At 36.4% G+C, this 20,227-nt stretch overlaps 1 protein-coding gene across 3 annotated transcripts in view; it reads left to right on the top strand.

The window, feature by feature from the left end:
• The first annotated feature begins 216 nt into the window (after nt 1-216).
• Nucleotides 217-20,227, top strand: part of TXNL1 (thioredoxin like 1) — a 34,080-nt gene continuing 14,069 nt past the window's right edge. For 2 of the 3 annotated variants that reach the window (XM_059894621.1, XM_059894623.1), the window contains exons 1-3: nt 217-593; nt 10,895-10,991; nt 12,924-13,097. In XM_059894621.1, coding sequence (XP_059750604.1) covers nt 496-593; nt 10,895-10,991; nt 12,924-13,097 — 369 coding nt within the window. In that variant the 5' untranslated portion in view covers nt 217-495. The remainder of the gene's footprint in view (nt 594-10,894; nt 10,992-12,923; nt 13,098-20,227) is intronic. The other variant, XM_059894622.1, reaches the window with a different exon arrangement.

The raw sequence follows: 20,227 nt of genomic DNA, 5'->3' as shown, positions 1-20,227 counted from the left end.
GGAAAACTCCCCGGTAAACCTCCTGATCTCTGAACCGCGGAGGAATACACGCACTTAAGTGCAATCTGCGCCTGCGCCTGTGCCTGTGACCGCTGCTCTTCTGCGCCTGCGCCGCTCCAGCCAATGAGGGGCTCCTCAGTCGAGGGTGGGGGGGGGCCACGGGTTGCGCTTTAGGATTGGACAGTGGGAGCAAACGGACGGCGCGGAAATGACGTCAAGATGCGCAAGCGCCGGCGGCCCTGCCGCGCGGTGGCTGCCGGGTGCCGCACGCCTTCCCTTTCCTCGCCTCTCCCTTTTACCCCCGCTCCCATCCCCGCCCCCACGGCCGCTCCGCTCCCTGGCGTGACTCGGCATTGAGAGCCCCGGGAGAAGACGCCGCGGTCGCTACCTCTTCTGTCCAGGCCTCCGCCTTCCTGGGCCTCCCTCCTTCCTCTCCCGCGTCTTCTTCAGTTTTGAAGCCGGTGGCTTCGCGGCCGCCCTGCCGGACTTCTGAGAATGGTGGGTGTGAAGCCGGTCGGGAGTGACCCGGATTTCCAGCCGGAGCTGAGCGGCGCGGGCTCCAGACTCGCCGTGGTCAAGTTCACCATGCGAGGGTGAGTCCGGGCCCGAGCCCAGTGAGTCCCTGCTGTCTGTGCTTTTCTTTCTCTGTTTCCCGATCCCGCCTGCCTTGTGGTCGTGTTCTGCTCCGGAATGTCCGGCTCTGGCCGCAGCCCAAGGCCGCTGCCCGGTTAGGCCTCAGTTCCTGGGTGTGAACCCCCGTTTGTGCACCGGGGCGTCTCTGGCGGACTCGGAGGCCTGGCCGACCGCATTCCCCAGCCCGCGAGATCCCCGCCCGCTGTTTCTGAGTCCTCGGAAGGACTCTGCTCTTGGGGGTGACCCGGCTCTTTCCATTCTTGTCTGTGGGAGTCTCCCACAAACGCCCCTGCTTGCGCCTGTCCCCTTCTTTCCCGGGATGCAGCTGTCACTTGCATCTTAGAAACTTGCAAAATTTAATTTACCAAACGGTTTGATTCTCTTCACCACCTGCATATGTGGAAAACTGTAGGAAGATTCAGCTACCCAACTAATCCGCGGAGTGCTTAGACCTAAAGCTAATGCATTTTAAATTAAGTTAATGTTGGGTCAGGATGCTTTTTAATTTTCTTAATGTTTCTGTTACTTCTTTGATTTGTAAGTTTGTAAGTTAGGCCACCTTGTGTAAGCAGTTGCATCTGATTACGGAAATTATAGTAGGTATATATATATACAGTACAGGTAGACAGGTGTCCAGATATCTGGCTTTGACCAAGTAGACTCTATTTTTGACTTGATGATTTAAGAGGACAGGGCACTTGAAAGATGTTATCTGGCTTTGGTAAATCTCAACATAATTCATAGGTCGCAGAGCTGGCGGATCTTCCATGTTGGGTGTGCAGTGTGTCCCTGTATGAGAGTGACGTGTTGGAAATAGACATTCAGAACCAAGACTTCAGCGAGCTTGTGTATTAGCTGACCTCCCCTTGTGTATGTCAGTGTCCAGTGAGAAGGATTAGAAGTCTCCTCTTGATGTACCTTGACCCCCTGGTGTTATTTACACTTACACTAACTTGGAGAAGTCTACTACAGATATCGCTGTTTATGCAACACATTTTGTTGTCCAGATAACTGTATAGACATAAGGCAGTGTTTTGAGTCTTAGAGCAAAAAGTGATTCAAACCTATCGAACGTGATTCGATAAATGTTGAATATATAGATGGTGGCATTAGGATTAGATTAGGTTTAGGGGATGGAGGGATGTAGGTAGAGATGAAAACAAGTTAGGACTTACCTTGGGACCAATCTCCCTCATACAGAATTGGAAAGGGGGGGGGTACATTAGATTTTAAGGTTTGTCTTTCTAGTTTTGTTGATTTTATAATGACTATTCTTAATATGAGGGAATACCTATATACATTTGTTAAGTTCTAGGTGGAAGTTGGAAAAAGGAAGAGATGATTTTAACAACGAACCTCATTTTTAGTTCACTTTTCTAATTTTAGTTAGTGGGAGCATTTATACTTTTGTGCCTCAATGACATGCTCTCTTTTCCCCTTAACCATAGCACGGGGAGAGATGAGTAATACATGATTTATATGAAGTGAGAAAAGTTACTGTCATCCCACTTTAGGCCAAGAACATAGTTTTCTCAAGCACCTGTTTCTCCATTTCCTTTCCATCTCTACTTGAAGCCTTATTCCTTATTCTCACCTGCCGTGCTTTGTCCATCCTATTATTTTTACTAAAACACTATACAGATTGTCATTCTTCTGTTTAAGAATCTTCAGTGGCTCTCCAGTATTTCAGTTGTTTTTTTAATTGTAGTGAAATGCATGTAACATAAATTTGCCATTTTAAAATATACAGTTCAGTGGCTTTAAGTACAATCACTATATATACACACACATACACACACATACACACACACGTATATATATATTTTTTAATCTTTTTGGCCGTGCTGCATGGCATGTGGGATCTTAGTTCCCCAACCAGGGATCGAACCCGTGCCCCTTGCATTGGAAGCACGGAGTCTTAACCGCTGGACCGCCGGGGAAGTTCTAGTACATTCACAATGTTGTACTGTCATTACCCCATCCATATCCTAGAATCTTTTCATTATCTCAAACAGAAACTGTGCACCCATTAAACAGTAATTCCCATACCTTCTCTCCACTGCCCCCAGCCCCTGGTAACCTCTCTTCTAGTTTCTGTCTCCATGAATTTGCCTATTCTTGATAACTCATTTAAGTGGAATTATATAATATTTGTCCTTTTGTTTATGGCTTATTTTAGCATAATGTTTTTAAGGTTCATCCATGTTCTAGCATGTGTCAGATTTTCCTTACTTTTTAAAACTGAGTAATATTCTGTTGTATATGTACGTACACATATGTATATGTATATATACATACAATATTCTGTTGTGTGTATATACCGCATACTGTTGGTGGACATTTGGGTTGTTTCCATCTTTTGACTATTGTAAATAATACTGCTCTGAACACTGGTGTGCAAGGATCTCTGTGAGTCCCTGCTTTCAGTTCTTTTGGGTATATGTCTGTGAGTGGAATTGCTAGATTATATGGTAATTTTGTGTATAACTTTTTGAGAAACCAGCAAACTATTTGCCCACGGTGGCTGCACAAGTTTGCCTTTCCACCAGCAATACAGGAGAGTTCCCATTTCTCTACATACCAACTTCTTTTATATTTTAGTGGCCATCCTAGATGAGTGTGAAGTGGTATCTGGTAGTTTTGATTTGCATTTCCTTGATGACTAGTAATTTTGAGCATCTTTTCTTGTGCTTGTTGGCCATTTGTCTTTGGAGAAATGTCTGTTCAAGTCCTTTGCCCATGTTGAATTGGATTGTTTGTTTTTTTGTTGTGGAGTTGTAGGAGTTCTTTATATATTTTGGGTCTTAATCCTTTTCTGATATATCATTTGCAAATATTTTCTCCCATTGGTTGCCTTTTCAGTTTCTTGATGGTGTCCTTTGATGCACAAAAGTTTAAAAATTTTGCTGAAGTCCAATTTATCTATGGTTTTTTCTTTTGTTGTTTCTTGTGCTTTTGGTGTCATATCCCAGAAATATTGACAAATCCGATGTCATGGAGATTCCTCCCTCTGTTTTCATCAAAGAATTTTATAGTTTTTACTCTTAAGTTAGGTCTTTGATCTATTTTGAGTTAATTTTTATATAGTGTTAAGTTAGGGTCCAACTTCATTTTTTTGCATGTGGATATCCAGTTTTCCCAACACCATTTGTTGAAAAAACTCTTTCACCCATTGAATGGCACTGTTCTCCAGTATTTTTTTAAACAATTAAAACAGTTGTCACTTACATCAAATTTGGTCTGTGTAAGGGACTTATTGGAGCACTTACTGACTTCTGCAGTCCTCAAAATAATGTTTAAAATTATCTCCATTTTACAAATGAGGAAGTTGAGTCAGAAGGAGATTAAATGACTTGTTTAAGGTCCCAGTGTTGAATGTACTCTCTGGGTTGTAAGGTGCTGTCCTGTTCTTCCCAGCTTAAGCAGAAGGGACATGCAAGTTCACCTCTGTATTGCATGAAGCCTGACATTTTTCCGTAAATGTTGCCTTGAATAAGCTCTTCCTGCAAAATCCTTTGATGGAAGTCAGTTCAGTTCACACTCTGATATTCATTTCCCTACCTGTAAAGTGAGAATAATAACATGTAGCCTAACCATATCGTTTAGAGAATGAAATTATATATGTGCGTTACATACTGTGGTAACATATTTTTGTAACTGGTATCTCCAAACTGTTACTTCTTAAATATACCCGGATACACTTAAGTGGTCATAAACAGTGCTAGTTTTGTTATCACTGATGGGTAAACGCCAAATTTAAAAGGATATGCATTTTCTTTCCTGTGAAACTCAGCAATGAGTGATTTTTATCTTGAATTCATGAGTGTACCACTTTTGTAGATATGTTTACCATATATTCAGTTTTGGTTTTTTTTAAATTTTAATTGGAGTATAGTTGCTTTACAATGTTGTGTTAGTTTCTGCTGTACAGCAAAGTGAATCAGCTATAGGTATACATATATCCCCTCTTTTTTTTGGATTTCCTTCCCATTTAGGTCACCACAGAGCATTGAGTAGAGTTCCTTGTGCTGTACAGTAGGTTCTCTCAGTTTTCTTAAAGCAGGTCTTACTTTGTAGTTGGTTAGGTGTTATTGTTACCATCCAGTTAGAATGTCAGTGTATGTTAGGATGGTGAGATCTAATGATTATGATAGTTTGTCCCAATAATACATTGTGTAATAGTATTAATTATATATTGTAAAATTGCTGTGGACTGAAGGTACTTTACCATAATACAGAGTTAGGAGGCCCAGCAGTTCGTAAGGACTGGGCAGATAATATTAGGGAGTGAGGTAGGTGGCTGTAAGATAACTAGGGAATGGTGAGGCCCTAGAGAACATGTAGAGAATTTTAAAAAACATGTTTATTTTAAAAAGTATAGCAGGCATGCAAAAATGTATACAAATCATTTAAGTGTAGAGTCTGATAAATTTTCGCGGTGGTCACACCTGTTTAACCAATACACAGGCCAGGAATAGCAGCGTAGCACAGTCGCATCCCCGCCCCCGGCAACCTCCTGCAGGCTCCTTCTCATCACTCGTGAATTTTAACACTGTGGACTAATTTCGTCTGTATTTGAACTTTATAAAAATGGTATCATATAGTATGTAATCTGTCTGGATTCCTTTCAAGAGCATATAAATAGTTTTAATCTTGGCAGTTAATTTAGAAATAACAACCAAAAAAAAAAAGCACAGTGTAGGCCACTGTTTTGGGGGTTTTGAAATAGCAGTTAAGAGTTGGGTTTTGTGATCAAATTTCAGCACTGTACTTCATTGTTCTTGTCTTTGAAATGAGGAATGGTAAAGCTTAAACGAATTTAAAGGTTTTATAAGTTACCTAACATATAATAAATGCTTAATGAACGTTAGCTGTTTTGTGTTACTAATAGGACCAGTTATGGTTATGCCTGTCCATTAGTAAATGTAATACATCTAGAAATAACCTGTTTTAAAGTTACGCCCCGCAGAAAAATAAACTTTTAAAATACGTCTTCAGAAAGCACATACATTTTCCACACCCACACCAGCTGAATGTGTTTACACATGTTACTGCTCAAGGTGGAGCACTGACTACTTTAGCAAATAGGAAAGAATAGCAAGTTCTTGAAATAAAATCTATTTATATTATGACAGTAAACACACATTTTTTTTGTTTTAATTTATTTTATTGAAGTATAGTTGATTTACAATGTTGTGTTAATTTCCACTCTACAGCAAAGTGATTCAGTTATACATAAATATACATTCTTTTTCATATTCTTTTCCATTATGGTTTATCACAGGGTATTGAATATGGTTCCCTGTGCTATACAGTAGTACCTTGTTGTTTATCCTGCAGAGTTTTTCTTAAAAGTAATTTTTACAGAATATTTCCATGGTAGCTGTGTGGTACCAGCTTGTATCAGAAGACAGGAATGAAGAATTTTCGTAGTGACTTTTCTACAACTTAAAAAGTCAAAAATAGATTTCATAACCGAAAATGACATGCCTATTAACAATTTCCTTCCATTTTCTCTGTCCCAGCTAGGTTTTTTAACATCTTTAGTTTGATATAAAGCCTTTATGTATTTAGGTTTTATCAATAAATAATATCTAATTCAGCAGACTGTGAAAAACTGTAAACACAAATCTTACTAAGAACCTAATGTGGTGCTTTCAAAGAAAGCTGATCTTGGATTGGCTTTAGGATTTAACTGTTCTAGTTGTGGTCCTGCCATTAACTAGAATGTCTGACCTTGATCAAGTCGTTCAACTTTTCTGGTCTTCACTTCTCATTTATTGAATAACTGCGTTAGGTTAGGTCAGTTTTAAAGTTTCAGTTTTGTGGGTTTGGTTCTTTACATTTTGCAGAAAGCTAGAGGGTTGTCTGCTGAGGTTTTTCTCAAAAAGCATAAGTCAGAATCTTTCTTACATATTGTATCTAACATCAGCTTTCCATCAAAAAGAAGTTCAGAGGTGGAAAAAGAACTCTTTTTTTTCTTTCTTTCTTTCTTTCTTTCTTTCTTTCTTTCTTTCTTTCTTTCTTATTTAAACCTCTGGACTAGATGGTCTCGTCTCTTTTACAACAAGTTCAAAGGTCCTGAGGTTATGTACTATCTAAAGACTGCAAATCAAGGGCTGTGCAAGAGAAAAAAGTACAATCCTGAAATTTAGGCATACTTGGAGAAAAATATATTAGAGATAGGAAAGGTCCTTAAAGAATCTAGTCTCTTCTCATTTTATACAGAGAAATCAAATGATTTGTTCATGAGCTCAGCTAAAAATGGAAATTTAAGTTTACTTTTAAATGCTAGGGGTAAGCGAGGAAAACATCTTACTTCAAATAACAAATCAGTTCATTTGAGTGATTATAATGTGAAAGTATGCAGCTGTATATATCTATGCTTCTGTGTGCTATGATTTATTTTGATTTTTGACTAAAGTTCCAACCTATGATGGCTAACTAAAATTAAACAAAGGATCTAGATAAGGTTATATTTTGAAAGGGGGCACTTATTTTCAAGGTAGCCATTATTTTAGTACAGTCTCTTTAGCTTCGAGAAGAGTTTCTCTAACTCCAGGTAGCTCATACATGACTGATGAGTAGAGTGATTATGTCAGTACAGTGCGGAGGTGAGGTTGGTTCATATTCTATTTTTCTTAGGTAGTGAAGAGCAGGAATAGAAATAGAACCTTTAGCAGGAAGGAGAAAAGCCCTCAGCCACAGAGGCAGGCTCCCTTTCGGGTTCCTTTTAAGAAAGTCAGAATGAATAAAATTAAAGCTGAGCTCCTGCAGCCAGCTCCTGGTCCCCAGCGGGGGTCATTCTCATGTTGCGCTGGCTTCCTCCTGTCCCTACCTGGATGGCAGCCCCGTTGGCTCAGAGCTCCCCTTCCACCTGGATACTCACAGCACCTGTAAGCGGGCACTTCCACTCGATTGTTTTGTACATTTTAAATATCCTCTGAGGTGTAGCCTCTAGGTCTGAGCCACCTGCCTGCCTGTCCAGGTATTTCCTGAATACTAGTTACTATTTTTCTTAGGAATGTTTTCACAAAGTTACATGGGTTTAAATGGCTTATCTCAATCTTACTTTTTCCATAAGCCTTCTTATTTTCGAGGGCACGCTTTTGCAGAAAGGTTTTTCAGGAATGAGAAAACCTGATACTGTGTGTATACCAGGTATATTTTGTGGTACAGCATGATACCTGTGCTTCATCCGTGACTACTGTTTAAATGCAGTTAACATTCAATTCTCTATTTGCAATTTAGTATTTTATGAAAATACCTGTTTATCATATAAAAGCAAAGGATACAGAAGTGTAGGTAGTTTTAAAAGTCTCCCCTAAACTCTCTTCCTTTTCCAGTCCCACTTTACAGAAGTAATTGTTTATTGTGTGACCCACCTAACTTTTCAATATATATTTATGTACATATATAACATATAAATACATATATAAATACATATTTTTAATGTGGTCATAGAAAATATTTTATCGTGAGACTTAGTTTTCTTTTAAACTGTATAAATTATCCTTATCCCTTGGTGTGAGTGTGTCATAATTTTTTTTAACTGAAGTATAGTTGATGTACAGTATTATATAAGTTACAAGTGTACAGTATAGTGATGCACAATTTTTAAAGGTTACACTTCATTTATAGTTATTATAAAATATTGGCTATATTCCCTGTGTTGTACAATATATCCTTGTAACTTATTTTATATGTTATAACTTTAAAAAATAGTTTTCTATTGATTGCCATTTAGATTTTTTTTTTTTTTTTTTTTTTACTATTTCAAACATTGCATTGAACTTCCTTATACATATTATTGTGAAATTAAGTAAGTGTTAAGATAAGATTGACTTTTAGAAGTGAGATTGTTGAATCTTGGGTTGCATTCATTTAAAATTGGTAGATAATGACCAAATGGCCCTTCAAAAAGGATCTACCAATTTGTACTCCCATCCATAGTGTTTAAGACTTATTAATAACTGGAAGTATTTTGCTAAACTAAACATAGGTTTTGTCGACTGTAATTGTTTGTTCCTTTAAAATTTAGTCTCAGGGCCTATTTCAGCATTGTTAGATCCAAAAATTTACTTTCAGAAGCATCAAGTTTAATATGTAAGAAATTAAGAGTTACTTTCTTAACTTTTTGGTATGAATCTTAAGGATGGCAAAAGGTGAAAATGCTGATTAAAATTTTAAGAATGGAGAGAGAATCATAGCTTGAATTTGAACATCTTGTATTTTAGAGTTTGCTTTTCCTTGTATTCCTATCTGCTAAAGCCAAGGTTTTTCTCATTTTTTGGAACTTTTATTGAGATATACACAGTATACAATTATAAATGTATAGTTTAGAGAGCTTGCACAAACTGAATATACATGCACGTTTAATCAGCCTCTGGACAAATAGAACATTTCTAGCCTCTTGAAATCTCTCTCATGCCCTTATCCTGTCACTAACTCTCACAAAAGTAACCATTGTCCTGATTTATAATACCATTGATTTGTTTTGCCTGTATTTGAACTGTACATAAATGGAATCATATAGTGTACTTCTCAGTGTTATTTGTGAGATTCATCCATATTTTGGCATGAGGTTTTACACCAGTCATTTTCACTGTTGTATAGTGTTCCAGTATGTGAATAACTACAGTTAGTTTACTTATTCTGTTGTTGAAAGGAACTTAGGTGGTATCCAGTTTTTGGCCATTAGAAATATTGCTACTACCAATATTTTTTCAAAAACCCTAAGGCAAACATATACAGACATTTCTGTTTTATATACCCTAGAAATGGTCATAAGTAGGCATAAATCTTGCATTAGCAGATACTGCCAGTTTCTTTTCTTACCCCCTGAAGTGGTTATACCAGTTTGCACTGTCACTAACAGGTCAGTTGCTCCAAGTTCTTGACAGTACTTCCTTCTCTATTGTTTTAGCTGTTTTGGTGGGAGTAGTTTTATTTTTTTTTAATTAAAAAAAATTTTTTTAACATCTTTATTAGAATATAATTGCTTTACAATGGTGTGTTAGTTTCTGCTTTATAACAAAGTGAATCTGTTATACATATACATATATCCCCATATCTCCTCCCTCTTGCGTCTCCAAATTTGCATTTCCCTGGTTTCCATAGTGACCGAGGAAGTCTTTTTCTCTTTATGGACTGTTTGGATAACCTCATTTGTCCAGTTTGAGAGTACCCTTTTTTCTTTTGGATGTCAGTCTTCTTATTGATTTGTAGGGGCTTTTTTACATATTAGAGGTATAAGTCCTACATTTGATATGTTTTACAGATATTTTTTCTAGTCTGTGGTTTGTCTTTTCACCCTCTAAATGGTATCTTGATGAACAAAAGATCTTAACCTTAATATTTTCCAGCTTATCAAGTATATCCCAACATATCAGTTCTTCCCTTTTTTGTTTAGTGCTTTTTGTGTTTTAAGAAATAAATCTTTGCTTACTCCAAGGTTTTGAAAGTATCCTCTGTGTTTTTTTCCTAAAACTGTTGTTTTACCTTTCCCATTTAGATCTATAATCCATCTGGAATTGGTTTTTGTGTACAGTGTGAGTTAGGGGTAAAGATTCATTTTTTTCCCCCCATGTGGATATCCATATTGACTCAGCACTGTTTATTGAAAAGGCCATCCTTTCCCCACTGTACTGCTGTGTCAACTTCTTCAGAAGTTCGGTTACTGTGTATGGGATGGGTCTGTTTTTGGACCCTTTTTTTTTAAAATTGGTGAGTTTGTTTATCCTTTATACTCTTAATTTTATAAAGCTTTTTGGTAGTTATTGATATCTAGTAATGTAATTTTTTCAGCTTTGAACCCCGAAATGCTTGGGCTATCCTTGATATTTATTTCCCTATAAATTTTAGAATTTGAATTTGTTAATTTTTCCAAGCAAACCTTGGAATTTTACATTGACTTTAAAGATCAAATTGAGGAGACTTGACATCTTGACAGTGTTGACTTTTCCAATTCATAAGTATAGTATATTCCTGCATTTATTTAGATCTTTAATTTCTTTCAGTGAGAAGAAAGCTGGAAGACAACACTGTTAGACTTAAAGACTTAAAATAATTCTGTAGTCATTAAGACAGTGTGGTACTGATGCAAGTGTATCTAAATAGTACAGTGGAAAAGACGAGAAAGTCTAAAGACAGGTTGATCAGAATGTTTTTAATTCTGTGTTTTAATTGACAAGATCTTTAGAGTATAAATTAGTACAACGTTTGGTGTTATTTTACCGAGCATCTCTAACCTTTCTCACAGGTGTGGACCGTGTTTAAGGATTGCCCCAGCATTCAGTTCTATGAGTAATAAGTATCCGCAAGCAGTATTCTTGGAAGTAGATGTACATCAGTGTCAGGTAAGGCAAAAGAGTCCTTAAAAAAATGTCTTTTTATTTACACATTGATTTGAAATTCAACATTAATTTCATCCTTTATCTCTTTATGCACTAAGTACTTATTTTTTTGAAGGTAGGATAATATTATGTTAATGTCATTATTACAAATGTTGTTATGGCTGCATTAGTTAAGAAGGGTAGTCCAATATTAATTGCTTCCGGATTTGCTAATAATGTTTTTCTGGTACAAAACTAATATTATGTTGTTAAACTTAATAGGTCACCTGGCAGTTCTGTGTTTTACATTTCTTTGTAAATCTAAAATTATATCTTATACTACAGGCACATTGGTTGATTAGAAAGCCATGGCAGAGAATTCTTGGATATAGTTTGTTTTGAATTGATCAGTTTATAAACCTAGCTCCAATGCTGCATACTCAGCAGAAAGTTTAAAATGTTGGTTACTATTGATTGAGCCACAGTGTTGTAGGTAGATTGCCCTGGTTACTTAGTCAGCATGGCTATGTGACACTTCTGCATTTGCATATGTAGAAGTATGGAGGAGTTGTTAGAGAAAAAAAAATCTTGAAGGCTTCTTCCAACACTAAACATGTAGTCTTTTGACTAAATAACAGCTCTGTAAGTTTTTTTTTTTTTCCAGTGAAGCTTTTGTCTTTGATACATTTCTGGGTTGGAAAAAAATCTTAGAATGTTATATAGCTTGCAGATAAGTATTTTGGGGATTTGGTGCAAACTCTATGTTACACGTTTATTGTTTAGTACTTATATCACATACTGCTGGACAGCAGCCCTGGCCTTATTTTGAGTATTCACTGTCTCTGATCTGGAAGTGCTGTCTTCTGGAGCTGTGTGGTCCTGTAGAGTAACCACATATGGTTGGGTACTGAGTACTTGAAGTGTGGCAAGTCCAAATTCAGATGTGCTGTAAAATACACATAGGATTTTGAAGGCTTAGTATGAAAGAAAATACGTAAAGTATGTCATTAACTTTTTACATTGACTATATGTTGAATTGCATATTTGGATTTACTAAAATAAATTATTAAAATGGATTTCAATTGTTTCTCTTTACTTTTTTCTTGTGGATACTAGAAAATTTAAAATTACATGTGTAGCTCACATTTGTATCTTGTATTATATTTCTTTTGGACAGCACTGTTCTAAAAGGTCAATCTTTTTTTTTTTTTTTTTTATGAGGCTTAGAGGAGACATCTCTGTAAACTATGGTTTTTTTAAAAAAAACAATATAGTGGTACCTCTTCCTAGTGTTTGAAAATGCAAGGTGACATACTTATTTTACTATTTTCTTTACACTTCTCATGAAGAGTTCAATGAGTTTAATGAATCAGTGACTAATTAATTTTCATTCGGTAGCTAGTCTTACGATATCGTGGAGTTGGAGCAGAATTTAAAAAGATACCCGTTGCAGTGTTTTTGATGGAAGACCAGAAGTCATTTCTTTAAGAGTAGAACTAGATGAGGATTGCAGTGCAAAGGGTGTTACCTCCTTTTCACGGACAGATGGGCTACTGTTTTTTCAGATGTGTACTTTTTCCTAGTAGCAGTGGTTTGTGTTGACATATCTCAATACCCTTCTGGGGTTCACCATTTGAGAAACAGTCTGTACTTATGAGAGAACTGTCTGGTGTTGTAAAGTGCAATTTCTGTGTTAGAAGCCGATTGTTCTATTGGATGAAGCACTTAACAAAAACAAAAATGCAGGGCTAGTCTTCATTGCGGACGTAAGGGTAATATAGTTGTGCCCCTTAAGAATAGGCCTGTTTTTTCTTAAGTAACAATTAGGAGTAAGTTATTTTATATGTTTTTAGTTCATGCTTGTGATATTTAGCTTCCATAGAGATGTAGAGTGAATATTCAGAGTGGTTTAAGATTAGTTTTAATTCATAATGCTATCTAACTTGACAATTCCAGGGAACAGCTGCCACCAACAATATATCAGCAACACCTACATTTCTGTTTTTTCGAAACAAAGTGAGAATTGATCAATATCAAGGAGCAGATGCTGTGGGACTAGAGGAAAAAATCAAGCAGCACTTAGAAAACGACCCTGGAAGCAACGAGGACACAGATATTCCAAAAGGCTATGTATGTAGAATTAAAAGTGAAATCATGATATATCTTGCATTTGTCATTATTTGGTTGAAGTGAAGTTCACTGTTTTCATGTTTTGTCTTTTGCTAGTTAAGAATACTTCCAGTTAAGAACTTTAAAAGTAAATTTAATAGCTGACTATTGGATTTTGTCTATGTTGTGTGTATTATAACCTTAAGCCCCCATCATAAACTATTTTTCCAAAGTTTCTCCTCCTAATTTTCTTTGCCACTTGTTTTTTAATCTGCTTTCTGAACTATTTCAATAGCCATTAAAAAAAATTATTTATTTATTTTTATTTTATTTTATTTTTGGCTGCGTTGGGTCTTTGTTGCTGCACGGTCTTTCTCTAGTTGCAGTGAGCGGGAGCTCCTCTTCGTTGTAGTGCATGGGCTTCTCATTGCAGTGGCTTCTCTTGTTGCGGAGCAGGGACTCTAGGTGCGCGGGCTTCAGTAGTTGTGGCACGTGGGTTCAGTAGTTGTGGCTCACAGGCTCTAGAGCGCAGGCTCAGGAGTTGTGGCGCACAGGCTTAGTTGCTCCGTGGCATGTGGGATCTTCCTGGACCAGGGCTTGAACCTGTGTCCCCTGCATTGGCAGGCGGATTCTTAACCACTGCGCCACCAGGGAGGTCCCAATAGCCATTTTTAAACATTTGTTTTTTACTTTTTTTCCTTCCCAAAGTGAAAAAATTTTCATTGGAAAAATTTTTCACTTTTTGACAATTGTGTAAAATGACATGTAAATTTTAGTGTATGACCATTACATACTGAACTCCCTTTTCTGCTGGTTTCTAAAGTTTTCTCTCTCTTTTTAAATGTATCTATTTAAAAATCCTAGTTATTGATTTTGTTTTAGAACCATATGTGACTTTAGTATTGGATATGTTTTTCAAAGTTTTAAGAGTTTAAAACTCTTAAACTCAAAATTTAAGTTTTTATTATTCTAAATGATAACTTGAAGACTTAAGAACTTCAAAGTTTTTGAAAACTATATGGTATGAATAGTCATAATTTGTGTCTATCATATGAGAGCTATTCAGGAAGGAAGTAAAATTCAGAAGTAGCACTTCATGGTAGCTGACTTATTTATGCAAATTGGTAAAACCTGCATACCAAAATATTTGTATATATATTTTAAAATTTTGCTTGTTATAAAGTTATTGTGTTGGCAGATTAAAAATGAATTTTTTTTAAAAAAAGTGTTACCTCAAGTTAAAGCTAGTATATGAAAGCATGTGTACCAAGTACATTTAAAAATTTACTTACTTACTTACTTACTTATTTATTTATTTGGCTGCATCAGGTCTTAGTTGCGGCATGTGGAATCTTTCGTCGCAGCGCACGGTCTCTTCGTTGTGGTGTGAGGGCTTCTCTCTAGTTGTGGCGCGTGGGCTGTAGAACGTGTGGGCTCAGAAGTTGCAGCATGTGGGCTCTAGCTGTGGTGCGCAGGCTCCAGAGGGCGCAGGCTCAGTAGTTGCAGCACATGAGTTTTCTAGTTGTGGTGCATGGGCTCTAGAGCTTGCGGGCTCAGTAGTTGTGATGCGCGGGCTTAGTTGCCCCACAGCATGTGGGATCTTAGTTCCCTGACCAGGGATCAAACCTGTGTCCCCTGCATTGGAAGGAGGATTCTTAACTATTGGACCACCAGGGAAGTCCACCAAGTACATTAAAACAGGCCTGCCGTGGAGCTACCAGTCCTTAGGTAAGGCCCTTAAATTCATGTTGAATAAGGAGAACCTGTAGTCAGGTATATATGAGAGATTCTTTTTGTGTGTATGGATGGAGGGGGAGTTGTGTCTTCAAAAAGTGTCTTTAACATGTGGTAGTGGCATTAATTACTTTAAGTTGAGGACTTAATAATTAATATTTATTTAAAATAGAACTGTTATATGATAATTTGAAATGGTAATACTCAGAAAGTATGAACATGAGTAAGTCAGGGTTATGACACCTTTTGGAAAATTTTGGAAATCATTTGACTTGTAAGCAGTTGTGTTTACTTCTTTGTAGTTTTTTCCTTAATTAGTAAGGGTTTTTGCATGAAAAAGTCTTATGGGCACAACAGTCTTGCTGCTTAGCTACAGCGATACTTCTTTACATCAGCTAAGTGTGATATCAGGGTTTTGGCTTTGGATAGGAAATAAGCAGGGGAAAATGAAGTTTCAGGAAATAAGACATTTAATTTCATCCAGATGTTATGAATACAAAGTGAAAAGCTGTTAAAAACATTTTTATTTTTTTCCATCAGGTGTCAATGAAGACTTTAAAAGTTTTGAACTATAGGTCTCACAGGGTTTTTAAATATTTAAAACTGGTAATGTGTTCCCAAGAACGGCATTGTTTTCACAACACAGATGGAAACTGAATGAAAACCTGTATCTTAAAGTAGATTTAAACTAAGTATTACAAAAATGTATTGACAATTTTAAAATAAAATTTTAGGTTTCTTAGAATAAAGACTTTTATTCATTAGGTTTTAACGGTAAAAGGCTATATAATTATTGATTTCACACATCCTATAGTTTTGAAACTCCTGATTTGACTGGAGCCAGAGTGAAAGAAAGAAATATCTCTCTTAGGGGGGTTTGAGATATTACAAAAGATGTAGGGTATGATACTCAAAAGGTTAAGAATCAAAAATCGGAAGTAATACAGTATTTTTGTGAACATCATGACTTTGAGTTTTTAATATGTTTATTGAAGTTTGGAAAAAAATTTTTTTTCCAATCCTGATGTCTTTTATTTATTTCTCTTATCTTACTATAGTGACTTATTCCACAGTAGTATTGAAAGCAGACATCCTTGACTCGTTCCTCATCTTAGGGGGAAAGCATTCAGTCTTTCACTATTACGTATGATGTTAGCTGGAAGTTTTTCATAAATGCCTTTTATCAGGTTGAAGAAATTCTCTTCTATTCCTAATTTGTTGAGGATTTTTTAAAATCAGAAATGGATATTAGATTCTTGCAAATATTTTTTTCTGTGTCCATTGAGATGATCATGCTTCAACATTTTGTTTCTTAACATGGTGAATTACATTGAGTGACTTCTGCATGTTAAACCAACCTACCATAACCTAGCATACTCTAGCCACTCTTGACTATGATGCATTATCCTTTTAATATATTGTTGAATTAGGTTTGCTAAAATATTTGCCTCTATATATATGAGGAACATTGGTCTGTAGTTTCCTTTCTTGTATGTTTTGGTATCAGGGTAATGCTGGTGTCATTAAATTAGTAAATATTCTCTCCTCTTCAATTTTCTGAAAGAGTTTGTGTAGAATGGGTACTATTTCTTCCTATAATATTTGTCAGAATTTAATAGTAAAGCCAGCTGTACCTGGAGTTTTCTTTGTGGGAAGATTTTTAACTACAAATTTAATTTTTAAAAATAGGTAAACAATTAATCCAGTTATCTATTTCTTCTTGAGTGAGCTTTGGTGGTTTGTGTCTTTCAAGGGATTTGTCCATTTCATTTGTGTTGTTGAACTTATGTACATAAAATTGTTCATAATATTCTCTCATTTTTTTAATATCTAAAGAAACTGTAGTACTGTCACCTCTCCTAATATTGTTAATTGGGATTTTTTTGTCTTGACCACTCTGGCTAGATGTTTCTTAACTCACTGATCTTGTCAGAGAACCAGCTTTTGATTTCATTGAGTTTCTCTATCGTTTTTCTGTTTTTCATTTCATTGCTTTGATGTTTATTATTTTCTTTTCTCTGTTTACTTTGGGTTTAATTTGCTCTTCTCTTTCTAGTTTCTTAAGGTTGAATTTGAGACCTTTCTTCTTGCCTAATATAGGCATTTAATGCTATAAATTCCCTGCCCTGGGACTTCCCTGGTGGTCCAGTGGTAAAGAATCCACCTTCCAATGCAGGGGACGCGGGCTCGGTATCTGGTTGGGAACTGAGACCCCCACATGCTGCGGGGCAGCTAAGCTCAAGCGCCACAACTACTGAGCCCGTGTGCCTCAACCAGAGAGCCTGCGTGCTCTGGAGCCCGAGCACCACAACTAGAGAGAGAAAACCCTCACACCACAACTAGAGAGAAGCCCACACGCCACAACAAAAAAAAAGATCCCACATGCCACAACAAAGGCCGAATGCAGCCAGAAAGAAAAAAAAATTCCCTGCCCCAAGTATCTCTTTAGAAGTTGGGAAAGTTTTAAACATTCTATTTTTTCTCTCCCCTATTTTCCTTTTTTTTTTTTAATTTATTATTTTTAAAATTTTATTTATTTAATTTTATTTTTTTAACACCTTTACTAGAGTATAATTGCTTTACAATGGTATGTTAGTTTCTGCTTTATAACAAAGTGCATCAGCTATACATATACATATATCCCCATGTCTCCTCCCTCTTGCGTCTCCCTCCCACCCCTCCTATCCCATAATTTATTTTTTTAAAAATATCTTTATTGGGGTATAATTGCTTTACAATCCCATATTTTGTAAGAGTACCTAGTATGGCTTCAAATCGCATGAGGGGGCTGTCAATATCAAGTCTTCCTCTCTAGAAGTTTGCACACTAGGCACTCTGGAATGGAACTTGTATTTGCATGTGTTCTAAATCTTGAGGCTTATTGGTGTATTTCAGTGTTCCAACCTCTGAACTGTAGGTTTTGGTCTACAAATATGTCACATTCATCAAAATAAACATTAAATGTCCCAAATTTATGTAGTAGGTAGGACAGATCTTTCTTGAAGCATGGAAAGTTTTTTCTAACTTCCTGTGTGTCTCATGTTGGATTTCACTCACCTCCTCCCCCCAAAGGTGAAATCTATTCAAGCAAACAAACAAAAAATCTAGTTGACAGAGTAGTGTTATAAACATGCATGTCATTCACCTGTGTTCATCAGTTGTATTTCCCTGTTTTTGTTCTATCTTGATATGTATTTATCTACTGTTATATTTTGCAGCATCATTTACAGAGTAAGTTATAGACATCAAGATGGTTCATCTGTAAATATTTCAGCATGGAGCTCCTAAGAACAAGGACATTCTCTTATATAGCCATGATACCATTATCACTTATAAGAAACTTAACATTGATAGGATATCTATCCCTAATGTACAGCCTATATTCAAATTTTCTTAATATATCTCCAAAATATACTTTATAGCTATTTTTCCCCAACCTTGGATCAAATCATGGGTCATGCATTGCATTTAAGTTGTCAATCTCTTTAGTGTTCTTTAGTCTAGAAACTTCTCTCTGCCTTTTTTCTTTCATGACTGCCTTTTAACTTGGCTGTGCCACGCGGCATGTGGGATCCTAGTTCCCTGACCAGGGATCGAACCTGAGCCCCCTGTATTGGAAGCGTAGAGTCCCAGCCACTGGACCGCCAGGGAAGTCCCATGACTGCCTTTTTTGAAAGTTAAAAGCAACACCAGTCTACTGTAGTAGCCACTAGGCACATGTGACATTTTTTATGTGACTAGGGCAACTGAGGAACTGAATTTTTAGTTTTATCTATTTTTAATTGATTTAGTTTTAAATTTACACATGTGGCTAATGGCTATCTCATTGTACAGTGCAGGTCTGGACCATTTGTCTTACACAGTGTCCCACAGTCTGGATTTGAATGATTGTTTTCTCATGATTCTTTCCTCATTATTGGCAAGTTGATTGCATAAGTAGTGATACTTATTTCCAATTACTTATTTTCCAAATATGTCAATTTGCAATTATGTCAAGTATACAATATTATACCAGTTTGTCCCAGACAGTGTTGTATACCAGAGCACTTTAATGCAACTGTTCGAATATGATACTTGTTTTGTGTGCCCCATGATAAATTAAAAAGCAATTTTAAATTATTTACCTATTTAGTTTATTTTCATTATTAAGGTATTGGAAGTATGACTGCAATGTTGTCTTCAAGCCTGGGGTCTTGATCCTACATATAGTATGGAAGAGGCATCTCAGTAGGATGGTAGACAAATGTTTGAAAGATTTTGTCACATTTGCAAGGCAAATGTTCAGGAAGTTCAGAATAATTCTGTAGTAGTAGAACTTAGCTATGTAGTGCTCCTTTTCTTCCTGCTTCCCTTTTTTTTTTTTTTTAATTTTTTTTATTTTTGGCTGCGTTGGGCCTTCATTGCTGCACGAGGGCTTTCTCTAGTTGCGGTGCGCAGGCTTCTCATTGTGGTGGCTTCTCATGTTGCAGAGCACGGGCTCTAGGTGCATGGACTTCAGTAGTTGTGGCATCGGGCTTAGTTGCTCTCTGGCATGTGGGATCTTCCCGGACCAGGGCTCGAACCCGTGTCCCCTGCATTGGCAGGCATATTCTTAACCACTGCGCCACCAGGGAAGTCCCTGCCTCCCTTTTTGAATTGGCTACATTATGTTACCCTGAGTAATACATTTAACATCTAATGCAATGTAACATTTGATATAATAGAAAAGAATATTTTGGCTTTGGAAGCATTTAAGCTAGTTTATGAATAATTAAGGGTCTATTCTAATGGATTATTACCATATTGATAATTATTTGAAATGTAAAGTTTTCTTTAGTCTTTCAGAACTATATACACATGTATTAGTATGTGTATTAGTATTCGTAATAAAGACTGATAGAATGGTGAACATGTAACTGATAATTTAGAATACTTGGTAATCTTTATTTTTTTATTTTTTATTTTTTTAAAATTACTTGGTAAACTTTAAAAACAGTTTTTGTTTAGTAGATGAAATGGATACTTTTGTAGAAAAATAGTTTCAAAATCAACTCCACTAGAAGCAGAACTCCTAAATAGACCAATCACCATTGAGGAAGTAGAGAAAATAGTAAAAGAGCTCTTCCATAAATACCAAGATGACTTCACAGGGAAATTCTGCCAAATCTCTAAAGATCAGGTAGTCTGGTGTTAACTGCAACTACTCAAGACCGTATAAAAAGAGAGAAAACTTAAAAATTTCTTTTTGAAGTAAGTTATGACATTGATCCCAGAATCTGACAAAGTTTGCAGCAAAAAAGAAAGCTACCAACCAGTTCCAGTCAGGAATATTGGTGTACAAATCTTAAATAAAATATTAGTAAACAAAATTCTGCAATCTAGAGGAGAAAAATCATAATTTCCTAATATGGGGAAAAAGCATTTGACAGAATGCAATA

Source organism: Balaenoptera ricei, chromosome 14 (genome assembly GCF_028023285.1).
Source record: "Balaenoptera ricei isolate mBalRic1 chromosome 14, mBalRic1.hap2, whole genome shotgun sequence".
NCBI lineage: Eukaryota > Metazoa > Chordata > Mammalia > Artiodactyla > Balaenopteridae > Balaenoptera > Balaenoptera ricei.
This window is presented reverse-complemented; position numbering and strand designations above follow the sequence as displayed.